Genomic DNA, 25,815 nt, shown 5'->3' on the forward strand with positions numbered 1-25,815 from the left:
AGAGCAAAGCAAATCTGGCAGAAAGATACCTGGCTTGAATGAGACATCCTTTCCCAACCACCAGTGCATCCACAGGCAAATCTATTGTTGTGAAAAGAACATCAGGGACTTTTTGCTTCCTGCAGTTGCAGCAGTAAGTGAGGTGAGCAGGGAATGGCATGTTGAGCTCATCGTATGGTATGTGGCAAAAGCCACAACCCAGAGGTGATGTTTCCTCTAACCTAAAAAATGAGATTGTGAGACATCTAATATTACCATTCAGACACCATCTTGTGAAATATAAATATTGTATTTTGCTGTGTGTGTTTTTTTAAAAAACTGACCCATGCAGGCACTAACAGAACCCGTACATTGTGGTGGTCAACTTTTGTTCTCTTTTTATGGTTCTTGCAACTGATTAAGCTGGTAAACAGTCACACACCTGTCACCTGTAGTGAGTCAAAATTGCCTTCAAGAGATCAGGCAGGGACGCTGTATAAAAGTTTGTTCTCCTCCCTCCTTCCTTTTTAAGATATGCTTGTATATGCAAGGTAAGGCTGGAATACATGGGAACTAATGGTAGAATACTTGATTTTATCAATGTTAAAAGTCAAGCTTCTATAGAGTTACAGTCTTAACAAGAATATAAAAGCTCAGTACAATGAAAAAACCAAGTTGCATAAATCAGAGGGACAACTGCAACACAGTACTGTAATAAGATGGACTGTTTTGATTAGAATGAGCAAATATATGGCTGTGGCTTTGCCTTTGTCTTAACAAAAAGACCTGACTGTACCCCGAGGGCTCTTGTTTTTGGAACATAACACTCAGAGAGTTTGGGCACCTCTAGAACAGGTTCTGGCAGTTTGAATTTCAGCAGAGATAGAATGCATGAGAGCAGTGAGTCAGCAAAAGGCAAAAGACCTTGGGGTGCAATTGTTCTCTTTGGGAGTCTGATGCAGGATTAACAGTTGTGCTGCCTCCTCTAGGAGTCTGTTTTGCTTGTTCTATACTCTGCCCGTATCTTTGTAAATAAAACTCATTATGGTAAGAACACCTAACGTCATTTTCCTGATCCAAAGAAAACCCATAATACTACCCCATTACTTCTTACCTCTTGGGGAAATAGGGAGCACCTAAACGTATGTATTGTCTCATGTTTCTGACAGCTGCAGCGTAATCTGAACATGGAGAGCTACTGTTTGCAAATCTCAAAATATTCTGCACTGAATATTTCATAGAAAGGTGGGATATATGTTTTGGGGATAAGCAAATGAAATCACAGGACATGGTAGTTTATATTGTTATCTGCACATATAACACCTTATCCCTCTTCTTTATTTTTAAACTACCACACATCTTCCCTGTACCTTGCACTGATAGGATTTTTCAGCTGAGCAAGTGGACCAATTTGATGCTTTCGGCATAAAAAAACTGGAATTCTGATAACACAATTTGCATATGAAAGCTTCATCATAAAAACAACTGGGTACAACCCAAGCAGCAAAAGTTAGACGTAAAACACCTTCCCTTCAGAAGCACTGAAACAAACTCATCGGTCTAATGGAAGGGATGGATTGCATAAACAACAGCTTTAAAATAAAATTCAACAAGAACATCTCTTGCAATAGAGCCCACTGAAAAGAACAGCATATACACATATAATATTCAAAACGTGGTGCTTACCATCTTTGTATTTATCTGATACTCTTTTATATACTGGGGGAGGGATAACAATATATACTCTTTTATGAGGGCACAGAGGGGAAATGGTTAGGTGCAGACATAATGCTTTTGATCCCTAACAATGAACTGGGTTAAGATGTACTTTATTTAAGTAAAAGTTTAATTCACTAATATTTGCAAGGCAAGATGAAGGAACAAGGGGGAGGGGGAATGTACCAAGATGCAATGATGTAACAACAGATATACATTACAGTATTTTATAGGCCTGCAGGGAGGCAGGGGAAATACTGGCTTCTGGGAGAAAGTGGGAACTGCCTTCTAGTCTAACCTCAAGCCGAAACCTTTTATCAATACAGCCTGCTTCCTAGTGGATAGTGTGGAAAGCACCTGTGTCCTAAACCACTAGATGGTGCCAAGTTGAAGAATGAGTTGTGCTTCAATACCATCAACTCTAGCCGATTTTCTCAGGCTTAATACCTCTAACGTTTCATGAACTTTAGTTGACATTTTTAAAGAGTTAAATTTACCAATGCCCATTCAAAAGATTTCGTCAATATTTCAAGAGAGGCAAATTGCCACATGATACATTTATCATCAAGCTTATGCAGTGAAACGACACAGGGGGTCACTTGTATGCAGTGTGCTATGAGAAGCAGAATAGGAAGGAGTGGCAAAGAGGAAGAAAAGATTTGCATTATGTGGTTAGTAGTCAAATGTGTTACCTTGCTGAGGCTGTTAGAAATTTGAAAACAATAAGGCTAGAGATTTGGTGCAGAGCTCCACAACTTCTGTTGTTGTTAGTGAAAAATCAGTAAAGTGGTTGGCTCCGCATCCTGTACTGTAACACTGGTAACCTACCCTAATAGAGAAGAACTATCCTGGTTTTGAGGAAAAAAATCAACCTCTCCCTTCTCTGACCCTATGGAAAAGTAGCCAGGCTGCCATGACAACCTTTGTTCCAAACAGACTTCCGTGGTGCCATCCTGGAGAAACCTAGGGTTCAGTACAGCTGCCGTGCCAGATGCAGACAAAATACAGACCTCTTCACTACAGAAAAGAAAAGAAGATGATAAAGCCACATTTTTGATTATATGCATTTTTAAGCATCCTATTTAGTAAAAGTCAAAACAACAATTATGAAACCAATTCAGAGCAAACCCTTTTGGAGCTGTATAGCCCAAGTTGAAGAATATAGTTACAGGATTCAGGAAAGGTGAGGCAGCCCTCTGCAGCCAGCAGGACTGCACTCTGTTCTCATCAACAGATGATTGGCAGGTGTCTATCACACCCACCCAATCCAAGTTGGCCCATAGGGGAGATAAAGATCTGACCCACTGGGCCAAAAAGGCTCCCCACTTCTATTCTACCAATATACACTAGAACTGTTGCTGGCGTATTTTCCCAAACACGTTGAATGAGTGAACTTTTACTGCTGTGAAGTTTAGAGATAGTTGGCCACCCAGTTCAAAAAGAAGACATTTCTTTCCAAGCAGCATTGATCAAAGAATGATCTGGGGACAAGAGAACACATAAAATCCTCCCATAGGTTGTGAAGCCTAAGCAAGGGTGCACTATAAAAAAAAGGTAAAAGACCCCTGACAGTTAAATCCAGTCGCAGATGACTCTGGGTTGTGGCACTCTTCTCGCTTTACAGGCCAAGGGAACTGGCGTTTGTCCGCAGACAGTTTTTCCAGGTCATGTGGCCAGCATGACTAAGCCGCTTCTGGCACAACGGAACACCGAAACCAGAGCAGCACACAGAAACGCAGTTTACCTTCTGCCGGAGCGGTACCTATTTATCTACTTGCACTTTTTTTGCGTGCTTTCAAACTGCTAGGTTGAAAAGAGCTGGGACCAAGCAACGGGAGCTCACCCCGTCGCGGGGATTCGAACCGCCAACCTTCTGATCGGCAAGCCCAAGAGGCTCAGTGGTTGAGACCACAGCGCCACCCTAGGGTGCACTATGTTCTCCTGTAAATACAAGGATCTAATTAATTGTTCTGCTCCATCTACAAGAAACAGCAGTCAATACCAGAGTAATGGAAGCTTCCTACAGTTCTGTTGCTATATTTATTTATTCAATTATTCCACTGATTTATAGACCAATTAATATTTTTTCAAAAATCTAAGTGATTTTGAAAGTAAAAAACGTAAAACTGCAAGGTTTAGATTAAAAATAACAACACAAAAAGACATTATCACTGTAAAGAATCCAGAACCAGAATACTGAAACAAACTAGCAAGCAGTGCAGTCTAAAAAACAAGAGTCAGGAAATGCCTGAATAAATAGGTTTTTAATAGGCATCTGAAACACATCACAGTGATGCATCTTTGGCATGCGCCAGAAAGGGTGTCCCTGCCTCTCTGCCTGTTTTCTGCACCATTGTCTGAAGCATTCTCACTGCCTATCTCAGCTTTGCCTACACACTGCTTCCTGCAGTAATTTCTTCTCCTTCCACACATGCAGCTTGTATGATTCAGGACTCATTTCAAAAGCATTACAAAAATATAAGTGATTTACCAAATGCTAGTTGATTCACTGTAGCCCACTACAGCATGACACCCCAGTGCCTTTGCATGGGATTTAATTTCTTGTCGTATTTCGGCCCACCATGCATCTCGTGTCTCTGGGTCATCTGAAAGATAAAGCAAAAATCAGTCACTGTTCTGCACTAACACAAGTCTGTAAAACTTTGTGGCTAAAGATCAAGAATAATTTAGCTTTCAAGCTGTCACAAGCGCCTGACAACTTTGTTTTTGCTTCCTATCAGCCTATCTGTATACTGATTAGGTAACCTTGCTTATTCCTTTGTAGTGCTGATTTCATGAACTGAAACCTTGTTGATTCACTTGACTTCTTTAATTCTTAGAAAAACACAAGATTTCACAACATTGCCTGCACAGGGGAACGTTGTGGCTATGAGCTACACTCATTTCCTATCTAACCTTATATGTGCGTATTTATTTCTTGACTAAAATAGAGCAGTAGCCTCTGCAACCAGGATCTACCTCAAATCCCACTGTAAGGACATCTGTAGTCACCAAATCATAATGTTAAAGAGATCACACTCATTGTGGTTTCCTCCCTCTCTGGGCATCACTTTCAAAAACTCCATAGTCAGGATACCAAGAAATGTGGAGCTTAACGCTTGTTGTTCGTGTATAGAAGCCCCCATTGCTATATGTAATTCTCCATCGATGGTGTTTTGTTTTTCGAATACACCCTGAGAGCAAAAATCATAAAACTTTTTGTCAGTCTTCTACAACTCCATATTCCAGGTAGTCCTTCTCCCTCAGCCTCTGGTCATAGCCAATAGCCACCCTCTTGCCCATTAGGGCAAAATAAGGACCTCACTTCTAGGTCCTTAACTATGACAATGTGTAAATTGCCATGTTTAGGCCTTCCTTTCTTAACAGTGTGAGAGGGAAAATCAGTGTTTTGACCCTTACAGCATTTGAGGCATGCACACAGCGTCAGAGGTCAAAATGATCCTGCACAAAGCTGCTTATAATTTTAGTTGTTGGCCATAGCTGCAGATGCTTAGCCCAGAAATTATTCTGTCCACCAGAAAGGAGCATAGAGGATGAAATGTTCTGTCTATTTTCGTAACAGACTAATCAGTAACTCAACTTCTACCAACATCACAGATGGGATCAAGGGTCAATAGCACCCCCACAGGTGTACTAAGCCACTTTATAACCCTGAATTGTTTAACCCCACCCCTCAATTAGAACTTTTCTTGTGAAAAAGCAAAACCATTTCTGTATCATAGCTATTTTTGTGCAAAACTAAATAACCTTGTTTTGGGGGTCACTGAGACCCCAACTGCAGGCAACCAGCACCCTCACTTCTGTAGGTGGCAAGACAGTACAGGACCTTTAGATGCCCATTTTTCTCTATACATAGAACCATCTCTGCAAAATGTTTTTCTGATGATTTCTAGGGCACAATGTCACTGGCCTCCTTAAAAAGAAAGAATGAAGTTCGCAAACTGAAGACAAGTTTCAGTACTGAACTACAGGTGTGAGAGACAAGCTTACCCTTGTGTGTGGCCTATGGGATACATTTAATAACACTCACACACAATATTTCATTATTACATATGATAATGTAATAACTGGTGAAAAATTAGTGCCATGCAAAGAAAGATGTCCAATGGGGCAGGATATGCCATCCAAATTCACAAAGTATGGCATAAAACTCTGGCTGTGTTGCAATTCCAAAACATCATGCTTATGATACAGATATGTATATATAAGCGGGGACTGGAGAACAGTAGCCAGACAGTAGTCAAGAAACAAGCAACACAGGATTTACAGGATTATGGATGAAATATAAACAATAAACAGCCAGGGGATTGGTGCGAAAAACCTGAATCTGGGTGGCTCAGTGAAAAAACAAACAAACCAGAAATTCCCCCCAAGTTCCTTGCCCACAAATCCTGAAGTGTCAACAGCAACATATTTTGGCTTTCAAGATTTGACACTTTTCAGTCATAGGCTAACTATGTAGTACTCTCAGATCAGAATTTTAAGCTTGAGACCATTCTGTATTGTATTAAATTAAAGGTGGCATAGATGCCTGTGACCAGATTGTTTTCGTACACAGTTCCACATGTATGATTAAACTGTGGCTGATGGTGCTTAAATATATGGTGGACACTCACTGCTTATGTCTGGAAACTGAACAACCCACTGTAGTGTGAGTATCCTGAAAAATCCCCTTGTGGCTGATCTAATTCTAAAGTTCATCAACCTCTGCTCTAAGTCTAGATATGTAGCTAGCTTGCTTGGGGCAGTCTCAGAACTGGTAAATCATTTGTCTGGCCTACTCTTACGAGTTGTGAAAAGTGGTGCTTTCTGCTTAGGCTGCTCAGTTATCATGCACCATGGTTACAAAGTCTGCTCACTTACCTGGGAGTAAGACCTATTGAATTCAATAGAACTTACTTCTGAGCAGACATGGTTAGGATTGCCCTGTTATTAATTTAGAAGAAATTATAAACCTATTATTATTATTATTATTATTATTATTATTATTATTTTAAAAACCTAAGCAGTATACATGAAAAACAACATAAAACAATTATTTGTTGTTACCAGGAGTTCACCACTCATTATCACTGCACTCTTATAATGTAATTATAACAGTTGCATAAGTATATGTGTGTTAATGGCACTTTTTAAGTTTAAATGGTGGAATCAGTTTTCACACTTTACATAGTGTAGTGTTGCTAACCCCAATGATTTATGGGCAATTATAGTGTTTTATTGGGAAAAGAGGTCTCAAAAAGGCATGAATTTTATTTTGTTTTGTTTCACTTGCAAATGGTCTCACGCTTGATAATTTCTACCATGTATTTTCTTTTAATAACTTTCCCGGAGCATATCTAACCATGATAACAAATTGATACAACTTTTTTTCTATTGAAAGAGGTTTAAACTATTTCAAAAGCAATGTGGAATATGGCATAGTTCACAGTTAAGCCATTCTTTCGCTACCAGTCTGTGTTTTCATATTGATATGACAACCAAAAAATAATCAAATGAGACACACAGCCTATTGCTGCTGCAAACAAAAAGGGAAAGATGTTGTCTTACGCTAGTAAATAAAATGGCATTTATTAAATGAATCAAAAACTCAAGGTATAACATTCATTTTAAAGAACAATTTTGTTAACACTGTAACCATAAATGACACGTTTGTGAGGATGCACTGAAGGCAAACCTTGTTTTTGCACCCTGGTCTTAAAACAAATTTATTTGGAAGTGGGTTCCAATGATTGCAAACAGAACTTACTCACAAGCAGGGTGTTCAGAGCAAGAATCTTTAATTCATTTATTTTTCAAATGGCTTGCACATGCACCAGCAGAAATATTTGTGGAGGTTATTATGGAGCCCAACACAACCAAAAATCCAAAAGCAATCTTAATTCTCAAGAAAAATGTGTTTAAGAGCAGGACTTGCTAATTAAGAAGAAAGAAATGCATTCAGCAGCAAGCACACACACAAGCAAATAAACAAAACAAACAAAAACAAACAAAAATGACTTACTATGTACTGTGAAAGCTTACTTATAAAGGAGAGAGGGCTTGGGGGACTCCCTTTCCATAACACAATTTCAGAAGAGGTCACCATAAAGAGAAATAAAATGAATGCATTTATGAGTTTCACTGACTCCATAATGACAACCATATCATCATACAGCCATATTTATTCTAAATGTGGCTGGCCCTGCCTTTTTAAAAAAGCATGCAGTGACTAAACTAAAAATACAAATCATACTGCTCTAAGTTAGGGCTGAAAAACTGGCAGCTCGAGTGAAATCTTGGGTGATGGTGGTGGGGCTTGGCTCAAGGCCCCCCACAAAATGGAAGGCTAGCAGCTAAGCATTTAAGACCTACAGTCCCCTAGGTGTTTCTGAACTCCAGCTCCCCACAGCCCCTCAACCACCACTGATGGTCATGGAGAATAAGAATTGTAGTGCAGGAACACTTGGAGGGTTCACCAGTTCTCATGTAACGTGTAGGCCTTCTCAAAAGGCCTAACTATCTAAGGCGCTACTGAATCATCTTGATAAAATAGTGTTCATGGTGTAAAAGTTTGAGAATAAAGCTTGTCAATACTCAAATGGGCATGCCTTCTAAAGAGCTTAAGGATATCTAATAATGAATCAAGATACAGTCGTACCTTGGAAGTCGAATGGAATCCATTCGACTTCCAAAACGTTTGGAAACCAAGGCACGGCTTCCGATTGGCTGCAGGAAGCTCCTGCAGCCAATCGGAAGCTGCGTTGGATGTTCGGGTTCCACAGAACGTTTGTAATCAGAACACTTACTTCCGGGTTTGCGGCGTTCAAGAGTCAAAATGTTCAACTCGCAAGGCATTTGGGATCCAAGGTACGACTATAGTTTACTTCCAGACAGGGCTTACCCAAGACATTTTGCTGCCTGAGGCAAAGGACAAGATGGTACTCCATACACTCCATGTACAGAAGCTGACCAGAATGGAAGCTGGATATTACTTTAATACTGGAGGCAGAATAGCATTCTCCATTACACCTGAGGGAAGTCGGCCGGCTTAGGAATTATGGAACTCATAGCTGTGTCCTCTAGCACCTCATTGCCGCTCATCATCATCTACTTTGTAAGATGGCTGCCTCATTCTGTCTAATGCTAAGGCCATCCCTGGGTCCAGACAACAACCTGCTTAACCCTTACAACCCTGAGAAAAAGCCAGGACTAGGTGGGAACCAAAAGCTAGATGCTTCAGAAGAAATAGTTGTCCACCGTTTAAAGATATGACTCTTTAAACTATTTAATCTGCATCTTAAACACCCACGTTGGTGTACATGCCTATAGTTAATATCTGTAACAGTACTGGTGTTACATCACTGCCATTCTGTGGTACTGTGTTGGTAAAGCAAAAATGCATTTGCCGGCATAGTGAGATCATCAGCTACTAAAATGTGTAGAAGTAATCATATATCTGTAACTCCTGTTTTTATCTCCCAAAATGAAATTTGGAGCATATACTTAAACCTAGCATTCTATTAATTTCTATTAGTTTCTGCCGTAGTGGATCACAGGCAGGCAAACAGATTTACAAGGTGCACCCACTTCTTTGGCATTCATCTGTTTCCATTTCTTTCCTATTCTCCGGTCAAGGGCAGACTTTTGACTCTATCCAGACATCAGAGCCTGAGGATCAGTTATTCAAGTGGATGGGGTCTTTTTAGGACAAAAACAAAAGCAGGCCAGACTCCTACAATGGAAAGTGAATAGCTCACTCAAATACCTTTCGAGGCACGAATGGAGTCTGATGGGGAAAATGTTCGTCTAACCTTACACTGCAAGCTTCAAATTCTGTATGTGGAAAACCCAGGCAACAGTCCAGAGGAGTGGGAAGCAAGTTCCTTGGGGCTTTTTCAATGCTGTTCCAATGGCAGCCCCCTGCACTGCTTGACTAGCCATTTTTGAAACTTGTGATAATCCTAAAAGCACTCTTAGAAAGTAGCATGAGAAGCTGCTTTTTGGTAATAAAACTGAGATTTCAAAGTTCCTTAAGCATGCCTTAAAGGGGTACTGAGGGAAAAGGACAAAATATTCTGGGCTTGTAAGATATTGGAAGGGATTATAATTAAGTTTGGTTTGGGGATCTTTCTAAAAACAAGGTATTTAAAAGAGGGAAAAGGGAAAAAACAGCTTTTCCTAAGTTATACAATGATCCATGGTAAGAAAATATTAAGATAATTACTCTAAAAATCTAAGTGTCATCACTCTTTTGTGTTGGAACCATGTCTCAACATATATAACATATGTAGTTACTGATAGTATTGCTTAACCTTCTAAATAATCAAGTTTGAATGAAAGTTCAGAAAAGCAGGTCAGAGAAGATGAGACAAGAGAGAGGGAGGGTGGGGAAGTTAACAAGGCAAACAAAAAAATCAAAACACAAGCAAATATATGAAAATTGCAAACATGGTTAAAAAAGGTCATAGTGGTAAAAAAAGAAATGCTCAAAAGAAAGAGGCAGAAACACTGTCGAAAGATCCCTGGACTAGATCCCTAGACTCATTCTGTTTCTTTCTGCTAACAAGTGGGATTCTGTAGCTCACAGAGTTTAAAAACAAATTATCTCCTATTCCTGCTACCTTTACAGTAATAAATCCTGATGAGCTCCATTCATGTGTGTTATTTGATTGTAGTGTCTTCACAATAGTGAACACTTGTTCACTGTAAATGTTTGACTAGCACCAGTTACTGAAAGGTCACTGAGTTAAAACCACTCAATGGCTAAAAACGAGACCTAAAAATGCAAAGAACATTGTGAGATCATGGTTAAACGCCATGTGGTATACCGCCACATGGAATCCAATAACAAATGGCCAAACCAATATTTCCCCCCCAAAAAGCTAACTAGCTTTTAGCAGAGAAGAACTACGAGGATCACTTAACAGGTAGTGTATGGGAGCAGGACCAGCTCCACTGCGTCCAGAAAAACCACATGCCAAACTACAAAGTTTTAAAACAAAGTTTCTCCTCTCATACATAATTTAATTTAAAGGGTAAAAAAGAAATGAATTTCTCTTCCACAACATCATAGGTTTTAATGGATTTTAGTTCCCCCTCTATTAAAATTAACCAAAGAACTTTGTATATATACAAAATGCAATGCATATTCACACACAATATATGCAAACTTACCTTGCATGTAAAAAGATAAAAATGACTTTAATAAATAAATAAAAATCAATACACCACAACATGGCAAGAATAGTTCATACAAAACACTGGAATGCAGTGCAATGTGGAGCATTCTATTTTTTCTGACATGTATTTTTTTTTTTTTTACACGAGCCACACAATTTCACATGGGGATGCCATCAGAGCATTTACACATTTACGTAAAGCTAAGGATTTACATAAACAATAGAGGAGTTGGGGGGGAGCAGGATGGCATGGGTCCAGCACACTCCAGAAGGGTGCCGCCTGTTTGTTCCGGGCTAAAGCAAAAGCTTAAAGAACTAAGGGTTTGCAAAGCAGATTCAGCAGACAGGAGCCAGAAACGGTGGGTATTTTGGCGCATGCTTGGATCAGGTGACAGTACAGACTGAAAACTATGGCAGCTCACTGAAATGGTTACAGAAAGTAATGGCCCTGGAGTCTAGGTGAAAGCAAAAGGCAAGCATACAGAGCACTCAGTCACAAGCTTTTCTAGCAAAAATCTATTCAAGTAAGTTTAGCAAGGATTCCCTAAAAACTTTTGAGCAGAAGATCTGTACAAAATTCTGCTGCATTTGAATCTTTCACTGGAATTACAAGAATCTTACAGGGTTGAATCAATGTTTTAGTTCCTACAAATAGATACGGTGTTGGAGGATAATGATTAGTAGAGCAGTAATGGGACACTCCAGCTGAAAAATTGTTGCTTCTAACAAGTTAGCTGTAGTCAATATCAACTTCTGTGGGTGTACTCATGCATACACCAATGAGCCTTCTCCTGATATGATTTTAGAATTGCACATTGGCTCCATGCCCTTAAATTAAGTTCTGTCAGAAATAAGTCAAATAATTTACCAGGACTAATTAATATGCTTTAATTGCAGCCTGTATGATATGATTAAGACTATTGAAAGGGTAAATCCACCCGAGTACCCCAACTTGAAAATGTAAAGAGAGAAATATTGCATCAACACAAACCCCAAGTATTACTAAGACAGTTGTACTCAAAATGCTTCCTTACTCCTGTTTATTTATTTTCAGGAATCAACCCTTAAAAGCAAATAAGATCCTAGCCTATACTTAAAACTCAATGGATTTTTTAAAAATTTCTGCTGGTGGCACTGACAGTTCTGAATGGAAATTTCTATGAAAAAGGATAATCATCTCTTACAGTACCATCTGAGATTTTTTTAAAAAAGAGAGAGGAATCATATACAATCAAAACAAATTGGGTTCAATAGTGGGTGGGACTGCCTTTTTTCTCCCAAGCACCTGCCCCCCTTTCCACTTTTTATTTTTTATTTTGGGCAAGCGCATAAAGCTAAATGTACACAATTTAAACACATGTAAGTTGTTAGTTCCCTGTACTGCCTAGATGATCCAACATGCATTATCTTCCAGTTTGCATTTGAAAACACAGATTGTGTTATGGGTTGGTACTGTTTTCATTTTTGTATTCAGAAACCTACACTGGGACCTTCTGGTGAATAAAATTAATAATAATAATAATAATAATAATAATAATAATAATAATAATAATGCCACACCCATCTGACTGGGTTTCCCCAGCCACTCTGGACGGCTTCCAACAGAATTAATGATAATAATTATAAAAAAGCAATAAAACATCAGGCTTCCCTGAAGAATGGATAGATGGATAAGAACTCAGCACGCTATTCCAATACCTTTTACTCAAAGTATACCTATTAAAATTAATGGGTCTACCTTAGTCATGTCCATTCATTTCAATGCGTCTACTCTATGTAAAACTTAGTTGAATAGCATCCACAAAATGTAGCCGTAGTCGGGTATATTAACAATAATAATAGCACTAGCACTACATTTTATCATAGCTCGCTAAATAAGTCTTTATAGCAATTTCCTACTGTGTGTGTTTGTGTGTGCGCGCACGCATCCTTTATTATTTATAGCTTTGGAGGATTCTGCAAAAGATCCCCTACTGTGGTCAATTGCCTGGCCATGACAGGCATTTCCGAAACCACAGCAGCACATCACATGCCCCAGTGATGTTCTGGTGTTCATTGCCTGTTCAGACCTCCTTAGAATTTATGTGAAATTAGGATATTTTACTTTAGTGTGCATCACTTGCCCCGGCACATTCCATGCCTATTTCAAACCTAGTGGTAAGATTGGTATCTTGAAGAATAGCAAAGTATCTAAGCTCTGGATCTCCAGGCAAACACTGAAAATGTCCAAAGCGGTATCTCACATGGATACACAGAAAAATATCTCTGCTACAATCCTGTTACTAGAGGAAAGAGACTGTGATACAATTAAATGAACATGCATTATATTATCCCATTTGGCCATAAAGTTGAGAAGCTCCGATGCCAAGCTGGTTTAATCAATCACACTAAAACACAGAAACTATTTTGAGTCAACCTGTGGGCCATCATGCCTACATTAGAGCACCATACCTAGAACAGTCTGTAGTTCCCCCATCCCCTCAATGTGCTGTTTCCTGTCCACACAGGGGTAGACAACCCTATATAATTAATGGCTCTGCTATTTAGAGTCTTTGGTGGCCAGCAGGGCTGACTTTTCTTTAGAAGCTTCTAAGAGGTCAATGTGCCCAGTAAGTATATAGTGAAAAGCTCTCCTGGTCATTTTAACCTAGGGCTATTATACAACCCTTGCCAATGTTTCTCAAGCTTTGCTTGTTTCAAAATACTATTCTGCACAGAGCAAAGGGACCTACATAACGAAAAGGTGGCTGCTGACTGATTCTCATCAGCTGTACGTTCCAAGTTAAGAGATGAATGATAAGCCAGGTTAAGCAAGTGTTCAACTGGATGAGAATCAAGTATGAATTGCTCTATTATGAAGTTATTAATCCCACTAACAGTCAGGCAGCCTGCTAGCAGCACGTTCTTCAACATTATATCAGATATTACTGGCTTGCTACTACCAGTATTAGCTGGAATAAGCAAGCTACAGTAAGCAATCTTAAAACAATCTACTTCTTCTTGTGCCAACAATGCAGAGATTCACAGGGACATTTAGCATTGAAAAATGTTGCAGTTCAGCCATTATGGTCATAGAGACAGATCTACAATAAAGTATATATGAAGCTTCTGTAGGAAGCTGCTTCAAAAGTTTTCTTAAAGTTCTTATGCATTAGAATAATTTTAGAGACTAACAGAACAATTACTCCCAAATTTAATTGCATAAAAGATAAAGTATGTGGGCCCTATATACTTGGTTTTTTTAAGGGCGAAAGATGTCTGCAATCTGAAGAGAAATTAAAGACTTCCATTTGTGCAACAGAAATTCCCTTGCTCTCAGAGGTCCCTCTCAGATCTGTTTTGGGGGAGGTGGGGGGATCACAGCGGGAGAGGAGAGCAAGCGAAAGTTCTGATGCACAAGGGGAAGTCTTTGCACTAACAGAACAAGTTTATTGGATGCAACTCAATGGTATTAAAATAAACCAACAAAAGGCTACTAAGATGTGTATATCCAGCACAATCAACCAGGAATCTTGAGGCACCTTAAAAACAACACATTTATCATGTAAAATGCGGTCTTGACTATGCTACCACTCAGTGGATTTGTAACTGGCTGACTGACCGAACCCAAAGGGTGCTCATCAATGGTTCCTCTTCATCCTGGAGAAGAGTGACTAGTGGGGTGCCACAGGGTTCTGTCTTGGGCCCGGTCTTATTCAACATCTTTATCAACGACTTGGATGATGGACTCAAGGGCATCCTGATCAAATTTGCAGATGACACCAAACTGGGAGGGGTGGCTAGCACCCCAGAGGACAGGATCACACTTCAAAATGACCTTGACAGATTAGAGAACTGGGCCAAAACAAACAAGATGAATTTTAACAGGGAGAAATGTAAAGTATTGCACTTGGGCAAAAAAAAAGGGAGGCACAAATACAAGATGGGTGACACCTGGCTTGAGAGCAGTACATGTGAAAAGGCTCTAGGAGTCTTGGTTGACCACAAACTTGACATGAGCCAACAGTGTGACGCGGCAGCTAAAAAAGCCAATGCAATTCTGGGCTGCATCAATAGGAGTATAGCATCTAGTTCAAGGGAAGTAATAGTGCCACTGTATTCTGCTCTGGTCAGACCTCACCTGGAGTACTGTGTCCAGTTCTGGGCACCACAGTTCAAGAAGGACACTGACAAAGTGGAACGTGCCCAGAGGAGGGCAACCAAAATGGTCAAAGGCCTGGAAACAATGCCTTATGAGGAACAGCTAAGGGAGCTGGGCATGTTTAGCCTGGAGAAGAGGAGGTTAAGGGGTGATATGATAGCCATGTTCAAATATATAAAAGGATGTCACATAGAGGAGGGAGAAAGGTTGTTTTCTGCTGCTCCAGAGAAGCTGACACGGAGCAATGGTTCCAAACTACAAAAAAGAAGATTCCACCTAAACATTAGGAAGAACTTCCTGACAGTAAGAGCTGTTTGACAGTGGAATTTGCTGCCAAGGAGTGTGGAGGAGTCTCCTTCTTTGGAGGCCTTTAAGCAGAGGCTTGACAACCATATGTCAGGAGTGCTCTGATGGTGTTTCCTGCTTGGCAGGGGGTTGGACTCGATGGCCCTTGTGGTCTCTTCCAACTCTATGATTCTATGATTCTATCATGGCATAAGTTTTTATGGACTAGAAGCCAGCTCCTGTTGCACTTTTATGCCATAAAAGTTGCAGGTTTTTAAGATGCCACAAAGTTTTGCTTTTCTGTGAAAGAGTAACACTATCATTCTGGAAGTCTAGCCATCAATATAAGTTATATTTTCTGTAAGAATATTTGGAAAATAGCCCATGAAATGTACAAGTTCATAGCAGTTTCAAATTACAACTGAAACTGTAACATTCTCAAATCATATATCCTGCACAGAACTCTGGTGGCAACCCTAACTATGCATAAGCCTTGGGGAAAGAGGGAATTACATTTTTTAAAAAACAACCTGTGAATGCTTTCTAGTCAGAAAAAACTAGATAAAACCATCTGAAAACTCTGGAATGAGACAATATTAAGACAGTTACAAGAAGGAGTCAGTTATTATTTACCTATTATATAAAAATGCACATGCTAAAACTGTATTCCCACTTAACTCTATGAACTCGGTGGGCCTTAGGGTTGGGTTGATTGACAAAATGAAGTCATCCTGTTCACACATGGATTTACATGTTGGAACTTCTGCCCCCTGGCCTCTCCTCCTGCATGCACCCAAATCTGGTCCAGAGGGATGGAGGAACTGCTAGAACAGATCTGGGGGCTGCACAGAGGGAAAAGAGGAAGGGGAAGTTCCACTGCACCAACAAAAGTCCTTGCACAAACTGGGCAACTGTATACGTTTGTGCTGTTAATTTATTTCTTGTTTAGACTCCCAAAAAACCAATTAAAGGTAAGTCATGGTTTTTTCATTCTGCATTTTGGGAACAAAAGGTCCAGAACCATTAATCTGTCAAAGCTGTTTTGTGATTCACTCTCTCTCCTATTGTCCTTGATGTATATTAATTAGCAGGTCAGGAAATCAAAGGGGCCATGTAGACACACATTCACCTCCCCAAAGCTTGCTCCATACCTCTCTTTGACTAAAGTCCATCACATATTACAAAAAGTTGCTCCTGCAGGCATTTGATGGGACAGCCAGAGTTACAGCCAGAAAAGAGAAAATAATGTACCTGAGTGATAATCATCACCATGTACCTGAGTGATAATACAACAGCTCTTCAGATCTGAGTGCTTTACCAACATCACCATAAACCTAGACTAGGCAATATAATCTGTATTCAGGATCCTGAAAAGGAAATATATCCTCCAAGAAACAAGGCCAACTTTTTTTAAAGGGAGTTTCCATCAAAAAAAATTTTAATCGGATAAAAAAATTTTTTTAATCAGATGATATCCTTCAACATTCAAAAATAGCCCCTCTGCTCTTACTCCCTCCCTTGCATTTTCCGATCCTGATCCATTTCCAGAAAATAAAATTCTACATAGTACTTCCAGATTGAAGGGCTTCTCATTCTGATACTCAGTGAAATCTCTGTGAACTCACTGTATTAGATAAACCATAAACTTAATAGACACATATGCCACCATGAATCATGGGTAACCGCTTTAACAGCCAACATTAAGTGACCTCACAATTAAAGTGAAGGTGATGATCTTGTGGCTACTGACAGATGCTGCATGACAGCAACAAGGCTTAGGGCTCGCTGAACAACCCGCAACACTACATCCCAAACATCAATTTCCAAGGGGAGAAGATTACTAATGAAAATGAGAGCTACAGTAACGTCATACAGGGAAAGTTAAATTGTAGTTGCATGATGCAAAGACCAAACGATTTTTAACGGCAGTGTATGCTTACAATTTAAAAGCTGGATATAATGGAAATATAATCTGGAGATAAAAACTGTTCCTCAAAAGTTAACAGTCATTGGAAAAAATAAAATAAAATGCGGAGACAGAAGAATAAGATAACATCACAGTGAAAAACTCTGTGGTGTCTAATAGATTGGAAAAAATTGTTCAAGGACCGTTAATGTTTACACCAAGTTATTTCTGTAATGCTGCCAAGGTCAATTAGACCTTGGGCTATCTACCATCTAAATTACACTTTTAAGCAAGCTTTCTAAGTTTGCTTTCAAAACTCAGCTACCCTACTCCAGTTCCATACCAGTGGCCCCCTGTGGGGCTTCTTAAGAGATTAAAGCAGTTTACAGAGCTCATATAGGATAAATATTAAGAATAAACTGAAAACAATAAATTGGTTTCTTTTCAACCATATTTTACTTGCTTATTCATTTAATCAAAACAATAAGAAATATTAGAATTCTAGATTTATCAGCTACTAAATCAGTATTATTCAGAGAGCCAACTGACATATCCTGAAAGTCTAGATAAACTGAAGAGAACAAGCTCTGATCAGGAAGCTCAGGACATCAGCCATGGCCAGATTAGAATTGTGCAATTGGCTCATACTACCAGGGGATCCAGACTATGAGCTTTCATTTTTTAAAAAGTAAGTCTCTATCCTTCCTAGAATGTAAGAAAGCAAAATGTGTAGGCAACCTTCTAAGCGATTTCTGTGAGATGAGCCAACATTATTGCTCTTGCTTTCAGTGAATTCAGCTAATGAGTGAAGGTGACCCTATGACTAATGCATGCTTTTTTTGGACATCAGGATTTAGGAATCCCCAGAATCCTGAATAGTTGCTGCTTTAATCTCTTTAGTTCACATTTATTTCCTGTTTCTGTCTCATTTCTAATCCTTGAAATCTCTGTCGTTTGTCCTTTACTTTCTAGCAACAAGGACTCATATTTCCTATGATGGGCTCATCTGAGATCAGGCACTCATTAGAAGCTATTTTATGCAAACACTACATATAACACGATAAGTGTGGGTGGATGTTAAAGTACCCCCCTGCCCCTGCCGAATAGCAAATGCAAAGATGCTTAGGCATGTTGCTTGCTGTGTAGGAGCTGAAATCCAGGCAGTCATTAAGAATTCATTGTATGGTTAACTTATAGTGCAATAGTATAAATGCCTACCTAGAAATAAGTCACTTTTGTGTTTAATGGGTTTATTCTCAAGGTTGGTGGGCACAGGATGACATCTTTGACTTTTTTTATAAGCAAGGATCAGAAGTGTTCAGAAGTTAAATATAGGCAGCCCACTAAGTGTAAAGTTATTTTATAAAACGGGAATTAAATCAAATAATTTTAACACAATTAAATTACTATTAGTAAAAAATAATAATTATAACATTTTAAATTTTATAGGTTCATTCACACTGTTACCATATTGGCAATATGATATGGATTTGCTGATTCAATTTTGGTGTGTTTGTGTGTATTTTGAAGCTTGTCACTGGAAGCTGGTTTTAATTACACTTTTGTTATTCAAAAGGTTATTCAAACTTTTTATTCCTGTATCCATCTATTCACACACTTACAAAATGGGAAGGGCTGCATGTGTGTGCTTCCAAAATTACTGTGGAACGAAAGCATTTGCAACAGTATTCGTCTCCATAAGACCTACCAACCTCAAACTCAGTTACATTATTCAGGTATAGACCAGTCCACTAGAAGTATTTCTTCACCATTCAGACTTCTTAACATAGCACTTCCTAGGCCCTGATCTATCTGATCCCTCTCTTTTATTTCCATTATACATTTTCATAAAGTGTTTCTTTAAAAAATATGTGTTTATGGATTTTTAAGAAAGCATACAATTTCCAATGGATGCCCTTCTGCCCATCCCTCCCTATAAGACAGAAAATCAAGAGAATATAACACCATGGTTATAGATGTGACTCTGGTGGCTGCCAGTCTCTAGGCTTTCCAATGGAAAATGTTATGAAATGGTAATTTTTATAAAATGTTGTTACTTTGCAGCATGCAAGGGGCTTTCCATTATGTCAAAAGAATTTGGTTTGGTAATTTGGCAGTTGCTATATTTCCACTCTGCCCAGCACTTTGGCTCATTTAAAAATAAAGAAATCCTCATGGAAATGATATGATACATTTTGAAAAATCTCTCAAAATCCCCCAAACAGAAGCAAGAACTACCCATATTCTCCCCAGTTCCTTAAATGTCTGTTGGGACAAAAAGATCCTAGGTTGCTTTCAGAAGGTTAACATTGTCTCTCAGGGAAGGGCATTCTAATGGAGATGTCACAGAAGAGACCCTTCCACAAATGACAGAACATGGAGCATGACCTCATTAGATTTACCTGGGTGCAAAGGGTTGGCTGAGGGAGGCTCTCAAGGAACTAAATCAGATTTAATTTAATAGTAGGGTTTAACGTTCTGAAACTGAAAATTCTTTTGCAAAATTTCAAGATAAAAAATAATTAAAATTTGAAATATTAACTTGGTAACAAGCTACCGTTTTTCTAAAAAGACTTCACTGAGCTGCCATAATTTCTGTCAGCGTATGTAGTACTGAATGACTAATAAAATACCTGAATTGAAACTATTCCAGTCTAGCAGTTTGTATGATCTTGTGTTACCCATAATTCCGACAAAGGCTGAGTTCAAAACAGCAAATTAGTAGATCAGTTTTAGCAGAATAGTGAAAGCAAGAAAGAAAAAAAACAGCACACCACCAACAAGAACACAACTGATTAATACCACTCCACAGGAACTGGAAAGACACAGACAGCAAAGTTAATAAGAGAGTGAAAATAGAAAAGGAAGGATGAAAGGATCATGCTGTATTATTCTAGCTATATTTATCAAGTAAAAAAAGATTAACGCAATTACCAATACCATGCTTCAAAAGTCCTTTTCTATGTTTCCCTACTTATTCTTCTGGCAGTTTATGTATTTCTCTCTTGAATTATCAGTTAATATTATCTGAGCAGAAATGATAGCATAACGTTTTAAAGAAAGACAGCAAATGGCGGGACAGTTTCAGAACTACTGTGTTGCTTCACTTCTGTGAGAAACTATTTTTGAATAGCCAATATTAGCATTTTATCAGCACAAGCATCTCTCACCTGCTTCTAGATTTTCCTTTGTTTTCTTATGAAGCATTTTTCTTTTTATTTTTTAAATGATATTTTTTAAACAGGAAATTAGATTGGAAAATGTTCCAATGAAATTGTCCTTTCTCTTTTCATGCTACACAGAGATTTTCTCAAGTTATGTAGGATTCATTAATGTATTGAGACATGAAAAGGGAAAAGTACTTAAATGGCTATATTTCAACTTTTGTGGCTAATGTATAAAACATTTAAAATTTCACAGCAGAAAAAGCTTGGCTGGAACTAATTGCATGTTGGAAGCGATGGGGTCTCAACTGCATAAGAAGGCTCTCTCTACAAGAGCAACATTAGGCATGAATCATCTACTCTCCAAACAGGGCCAGACCATTGCACACAACCTGGGCCCACTTGAACTGCTCAAAACAGGGGAATTCCCCACAGGCAGTTGTCCCTTTTGCATGCTGACTAGGTATTAACTCCACAGATACGCACAAGATCTGTTAAGGAGCTTGGACTTGGGCATATCTTTATTGGTTAGAGGCAAAAGGGAGATTGTGTCTGATCTGACCAATATCCAATCTGGACAGGAACAGAGGAATTTTTTTGAAGTGGGAAGTCCTCTTCTTCCAAAAGTTAGACATAGAAAATGACCTTACCCAAAAGAAAAGGCTCCCAGTCCTCAATCTACAACACCAAAACACAGGACTTCATCAAGGAGAAAAACAGAAACAAGAACCATCTATTTATACCTAGGTCTATACCTAGTTGGAAATGGATTAGGTGAGATGAAAGTTATCAAAATGGAGATCTACCAAGAATGAAAGAATCTCCTCTCTTTGGACATGAACAGAGGGCCCTTCTGGTGACCAAGCCAAGCAACCATATTAGCCACTGTGGTTCACACAAAACAATCTGAAAGCATGCAGAATAGCATTTGTTCCCAAGCGGATGCCAAGGACAGCTTACCAAGACCATCAAAAAACAGGTTATCAGAAGTGATGCTGGCTGATTAGCCCACAGAAACAAACTGATTCCTGCAGTCAATGCCTTACGAGCAGCTGTCATGACATAAAGCTTCTTCTGGGGGTACATTTACCTTTCTGACATTTACCTTGCTAGGAAATCAATTACAAATCAATGCAAACTGTCATAGAAAACAAGTCAATGACAGAAGCATCCACTTTAGGGGCTATTAAAGGATTAGAGATGTCCTTAGGAAGGGGACACAATCAATATCTCAACTTGTTTCTGGGTTTTGCTGCTAATGGAGTCTTCCATTCAGACCAAAACCTGGGCAAGGAAGGGTGGAAATGAAACTTGAAAAAATGATTGCGTAGAACCAAGAAATACTTTGGTTATTTCCAGAGGCTAGGAAGTAAAAGGAGCCCGTGCATCCACTACCTTAAGTGATAATTCTCTCAAAGTACTTCTAAGGGAAAGCAGCTATCTTTTTTGCATTCAGTACTATTGAAACTGGAGAGGTTCCCCCTTTTAATAAGCTTAAATAGAGTCCCTGTTTTACAGGAGCTGTCCCACTACCAGAGTTCCCCCTTTATTGAGGATGAAGGTTTTGGAGTTGGCCTCATCATATGGACAGGATCTGTGGAACAGTTAATATTAGGAAAAGTTCCACATGAAGAATACTTAATTGGCTCTTTGCCTTTCCCATAACTATCCAGTCTTCTCCAGAATTCCTTAGAGCAGGAAGAGTACAGAGGAATAAGGAGGAATTAGAAGAAAAGGGACTGATCTGAAGGGTGTTTCTGAGTGGGCACTAGGATACCACCAAGTGGGATTGTGGTCCTTCTGTTGCTTAAGGTAGGAAAATGTTATCACTCCAGAGAAAGCAATCTCTTATCCCTCCCTTGAAGTTTCCGTAAGAATGTCAGTTCACCTTCTGGCCAAGTGCAAAAACTGCTTAATACTATGATCAACCATTCAACTAACAAACACCACAGCCAAAAATTAAGACAACTACATATAACATATAAAGACACAAGGTTACTATATGGACAGTCCACACCTAACACCAAATCTTAACTATAAGCTTGTCAGTCAGTCTAGGATGCATTGTGGATGTTCTAGTGGCCACTCAAAAACACCTTTCATATAGAACCAATAGTCCCTTTTCTAGTAGGCACTAGATACCATAAAGCAGGATGCTCTAAAGCTAATCCTAACATCTATGGGTAGGTATTCACCTCCCAAATGCAGCTTCTGCAGAAATGTTTGTCTTAATCTTATAATTCCTAGTAATTGAGCTTGGACTAGCTCAAGTGGCTGCCCCACAAACCTCCTGAAGAGGCACGTTAGTGGAAAATGCTGCTGAAGTGGCAACAGCCCCTATGGAATGGGTCTGCAATGACAGTTAGGTGAAGTGAAATCTATGTCAGATAAAATGCAACCTGCAACTCGTCTAGGAAGGGTGGTGGTAGAATACTGTTTTGCTGTGACTAATTCTGCTGAAATCTCAGCCATTAAGCATGTATTAGTTTTAATGTGACAGGTGTTAGGAGAAAATAACAGCTTGCTGCTGTACAATACACTGAGCAGAGGGAGTAGTAGATCTTCTTGTTTATACAGACAAAGTAACTGAATTGCACTGAAGAACTCATAAACACTGGAGCTACAGGCAAGGGGGGTTCTTCAAAATCCATAGCCATAAACCCTGAAGAGCTATCAGAATTCAACAAGACCTGTTGATCTGGGGCTGACCCAGATCCACTATCATCTGCAGAAGGTTTCTCATCTCTGTGATTCACTGGTGTTTGTTGACATTCACCATTGTATCTGGCTTGCCTGTACACAAGCTCTGAAGCTGATGGCCACCTCCTCTGCCCGCTGCTGGCCAATCAGGTTCTGTAGAATCTCCTTGCCCACTGCTGCCACTGCTACTGCGGGGTTGGTCATGGTGTGCTGTTTCACCTTCAAGTGGCAGACATCTATTTGCATGCCTTGTCGACTTGTTGCATGCTCCAACACCTTGCTTCTTGAGAGGAATTGGGCCATTGGTGTTACTATGCCCTCTATCAACAAAGTCCCTGCACAAAGGAAGAGGAACCTTTCTTTAAAGAACAAGGTATTTAGCAGTCAGTAGAACTGCAGTGACACAGGTGGCACTGCGGTCTAAACCACAGAGCCTAGGGCTTGCCAATCCGGAGGTCAGCGGTTTGAATCCCTGCAACTGGGTGAGCTCCCGTTGCTCGGTCCCTGCTCCTGCCAACCTAGCAGTTTGAAAGCACGTCAAAGTGCAAGTAGATAAATAGGTACCGCAACGGCGTTTCTGTGCACTGGTTCACCAGAAGCGGCTTAATCATGCTGGCCACATGACCCAGAAGCTGTATGCTGGCTCCCTTGGCCAATAAAGTGAGATGAGCCCCGCAACCCCAGAGTTGTCCGTGACAGGACCTAACGGTCAGGGGTCCCTTTACCTAGAACTGTTCACAGCCTTTACCAAGCAGCAAGATAGGGGAGTCGAGAAGGATTATAAATGGGAGGTTGTGCTTTTTTAAAGGTTCAGTTAATTTCTTCAATCAAGCAAAATAATTATTCAAGTAAAATCAATTTTCACAATTAATGAATTGAGAGGAATAATGAATTAATAAATGAGAGGAATGAATTAAAAGACTCAGTTAATTTGAATAAACAGGATCTCAATTAAATAGGAAAGGTAACAGGGCAGTTAATAAGAGACACACCACAATGAGGTAATTTAACTGACATCTGACTGAAAATAAAATTCCCAACACACTGAAACATTGAAACACAGTAACTAAGTGCAATCACTCTGAATTCTCAAAAACAGTGAAAATGACAACTTGGTGAACTGGGAGCAAAGGCCAGAAGAGCAGTAAGGGAATATAGATCTGCTGCAACTGAGGTGGGAAAACAAACTGACATTCCCAGAGGCTGAGACCTTCCTTCGGAGTTTTCCTGCCTCAAGCAACAGGAAGAATACAATCTCATCTGGTTGTGTCCTAGTGCCCACCAGATAACTCTTATTTTTTATGTTTACAATTAGATTTGTGGCATTAATGGCACTTGCTCCTTTTCCTTTAGGACCTTGAGCTCAAGGGCTTTATTCCTTCCCTCCTTCCCGAGTCCACAGGGCTCCACAGCTTACTCTGAGTAACAGGAGACTGAAGCAGGGTTGTAGTCTATGCTGTGAGTCTAAAGAAACTGATAAAGGGCAACTAAGTTCCCAGCACCAGTATCACACTTTGAATCTATCCAAGGAAAAGCAGGGTGAAATGTTTCCTTAAGGGAGGAGTCTAGGGCAGGGGTTGACAACGTGGTCCCTACCACCCACTAGTGGGCATTTCAGGATTCTAGGTGGGCGGTAGGGGGTTCTACGGCGCTAGCTAAATCCTCCTTCCATCGAGCACTGGTGGGCGGTAAGGAAATTTTACCATCAAGAAAGGTGCATTAATGGGCGTTAGGTATAAAAAGGTTGACTACCCCTGGTCTAGGGAATTACTCCCTCTGGGACTTCCAACACTAACCTCTTTTGCTCCTCTTTCTCTGCTCGTCTAGAGTAAATGGGACACCACCAAACTCTAACTTACACCCTTTCCTATCCTAACTAAAGCCCAGTGGAAAAAAAGATTAGACTGGGAAATGGGTAATGCTAAATGGAAAAAAACACTTGCTTTCTAGTTCTAAGAGGAACAGACCAGAGGCTGGGAGCTCACCGTTTGAATAAAGCCATTTCTAACCTCTTGCCTCTAACTTGCTGAAAAATGCAATTCCTCACTTCCAAATCTTACTCTGTTCATGTTTAGAGAATATTCTAGGGAAATCTCAGGATAATTTATGCAATTTTCCTTGATTCATCACACAAAAAATTAGACATGCTGTTCCTAGGTTCTGGAAGAATCCTCAATAGCCAACTTTCAAACATTTAAAAAGAGCTGAAACAGAAAAACATCCAAGTTTGCACTTGAACACTTTCTCTTGAGAGTCCTAGTAAGATTTACAATTTGAGAATTCAGTTCTGTCATTGATTCTGATGTTATATATCACTGGCATTATAATTAAATAGCTCGATGACATTGAAAACATTTACAAGAAGGCTGTTGTTTGTTTCACTTCAAAGCTTTGTTTATTTCACTTCAAAACATTTTGCAAAGGTCTTACCTCCAATAAATATATATAAATATACAGAGTGTCAAGGTCACAACAAAATATCAAGATTTATTCCTGTAACATACCAGGATTGTGAATGCGATCCAGGAGCTTCACTGAGCGAGCACTGACAACACCGCCTACATGAAGAAGGAAGCCTGAAGGAAAGGCCGTCAAAGTAAAAAAAGGAAATTCCTGTTCCGATAAGAAGAAAAAAGGAAGAAATTATAGTTGATCTTAAGGGCTTGGCCTATTGTTCACCAATCAACATGCAAGTATCTCTTGAAACACAGGCAAAGCAGAACAGTTGGCAAAATGCTTTTT

General features: G+C 39.5%; 1 protein-coding gene across 50 annotated transcripts in view; it reads right to left on the reverse strand.

Annotated features, from left to right (window-relative positions):
• The window catches only part of C2CD5 (C2 calcium dependent domain containing 5), an 88,043-nt gene that overhangs the window by 31,192 nt on the left and 31,036 nt on the right, over positions 1 to 25,815 (reverse strand). For 17 of the 50 annotated variants that reach the window (XM_083699901.1, XM_083699904.1, XM_083699893.1 and 14 more), the window contains 4 exons: positions 25,578 to 25,686; positions 4,187 to 4,301; positions 2,524 to 2,712; positions 30 to 221 (listed from right to left, as the gene is read on the reverse strand). In XM_083699901.1, the coding sequence (XP_083556027.1) occupies positions 30 to 221; positions 2,524 to 2,712; positions 4,187 to 4,301; positions 25,578 to 25,686 (605 nt within the window). Of the gene's footprint in view, positions 1 to 29; positions 222 to 2,523; positions 2,713 to 4,186; positions 4,302 to 7,740; positions 7,771 to 19,842; positions 19,909 to 25,577; positions 25,687 to 25,815 lie in introns of all 50 variants that reach the window. The other 33 variants (XM_083699870.1, XM_083699899.1, XM_083699895.1 and 30 more) reach the window with 5 other exon arrangements.

Source organism: Podarcis gaigeae, assembly GCF_964106915.1.
Source record: "Podarcis gaigeae genome assembly, chromosome: 10".
NCBI lineage: Eukaryota > Metazoa > Chordata > Lepidosauria > Squamata > Lacertidae > Podarcis > Podarcis gaigeae.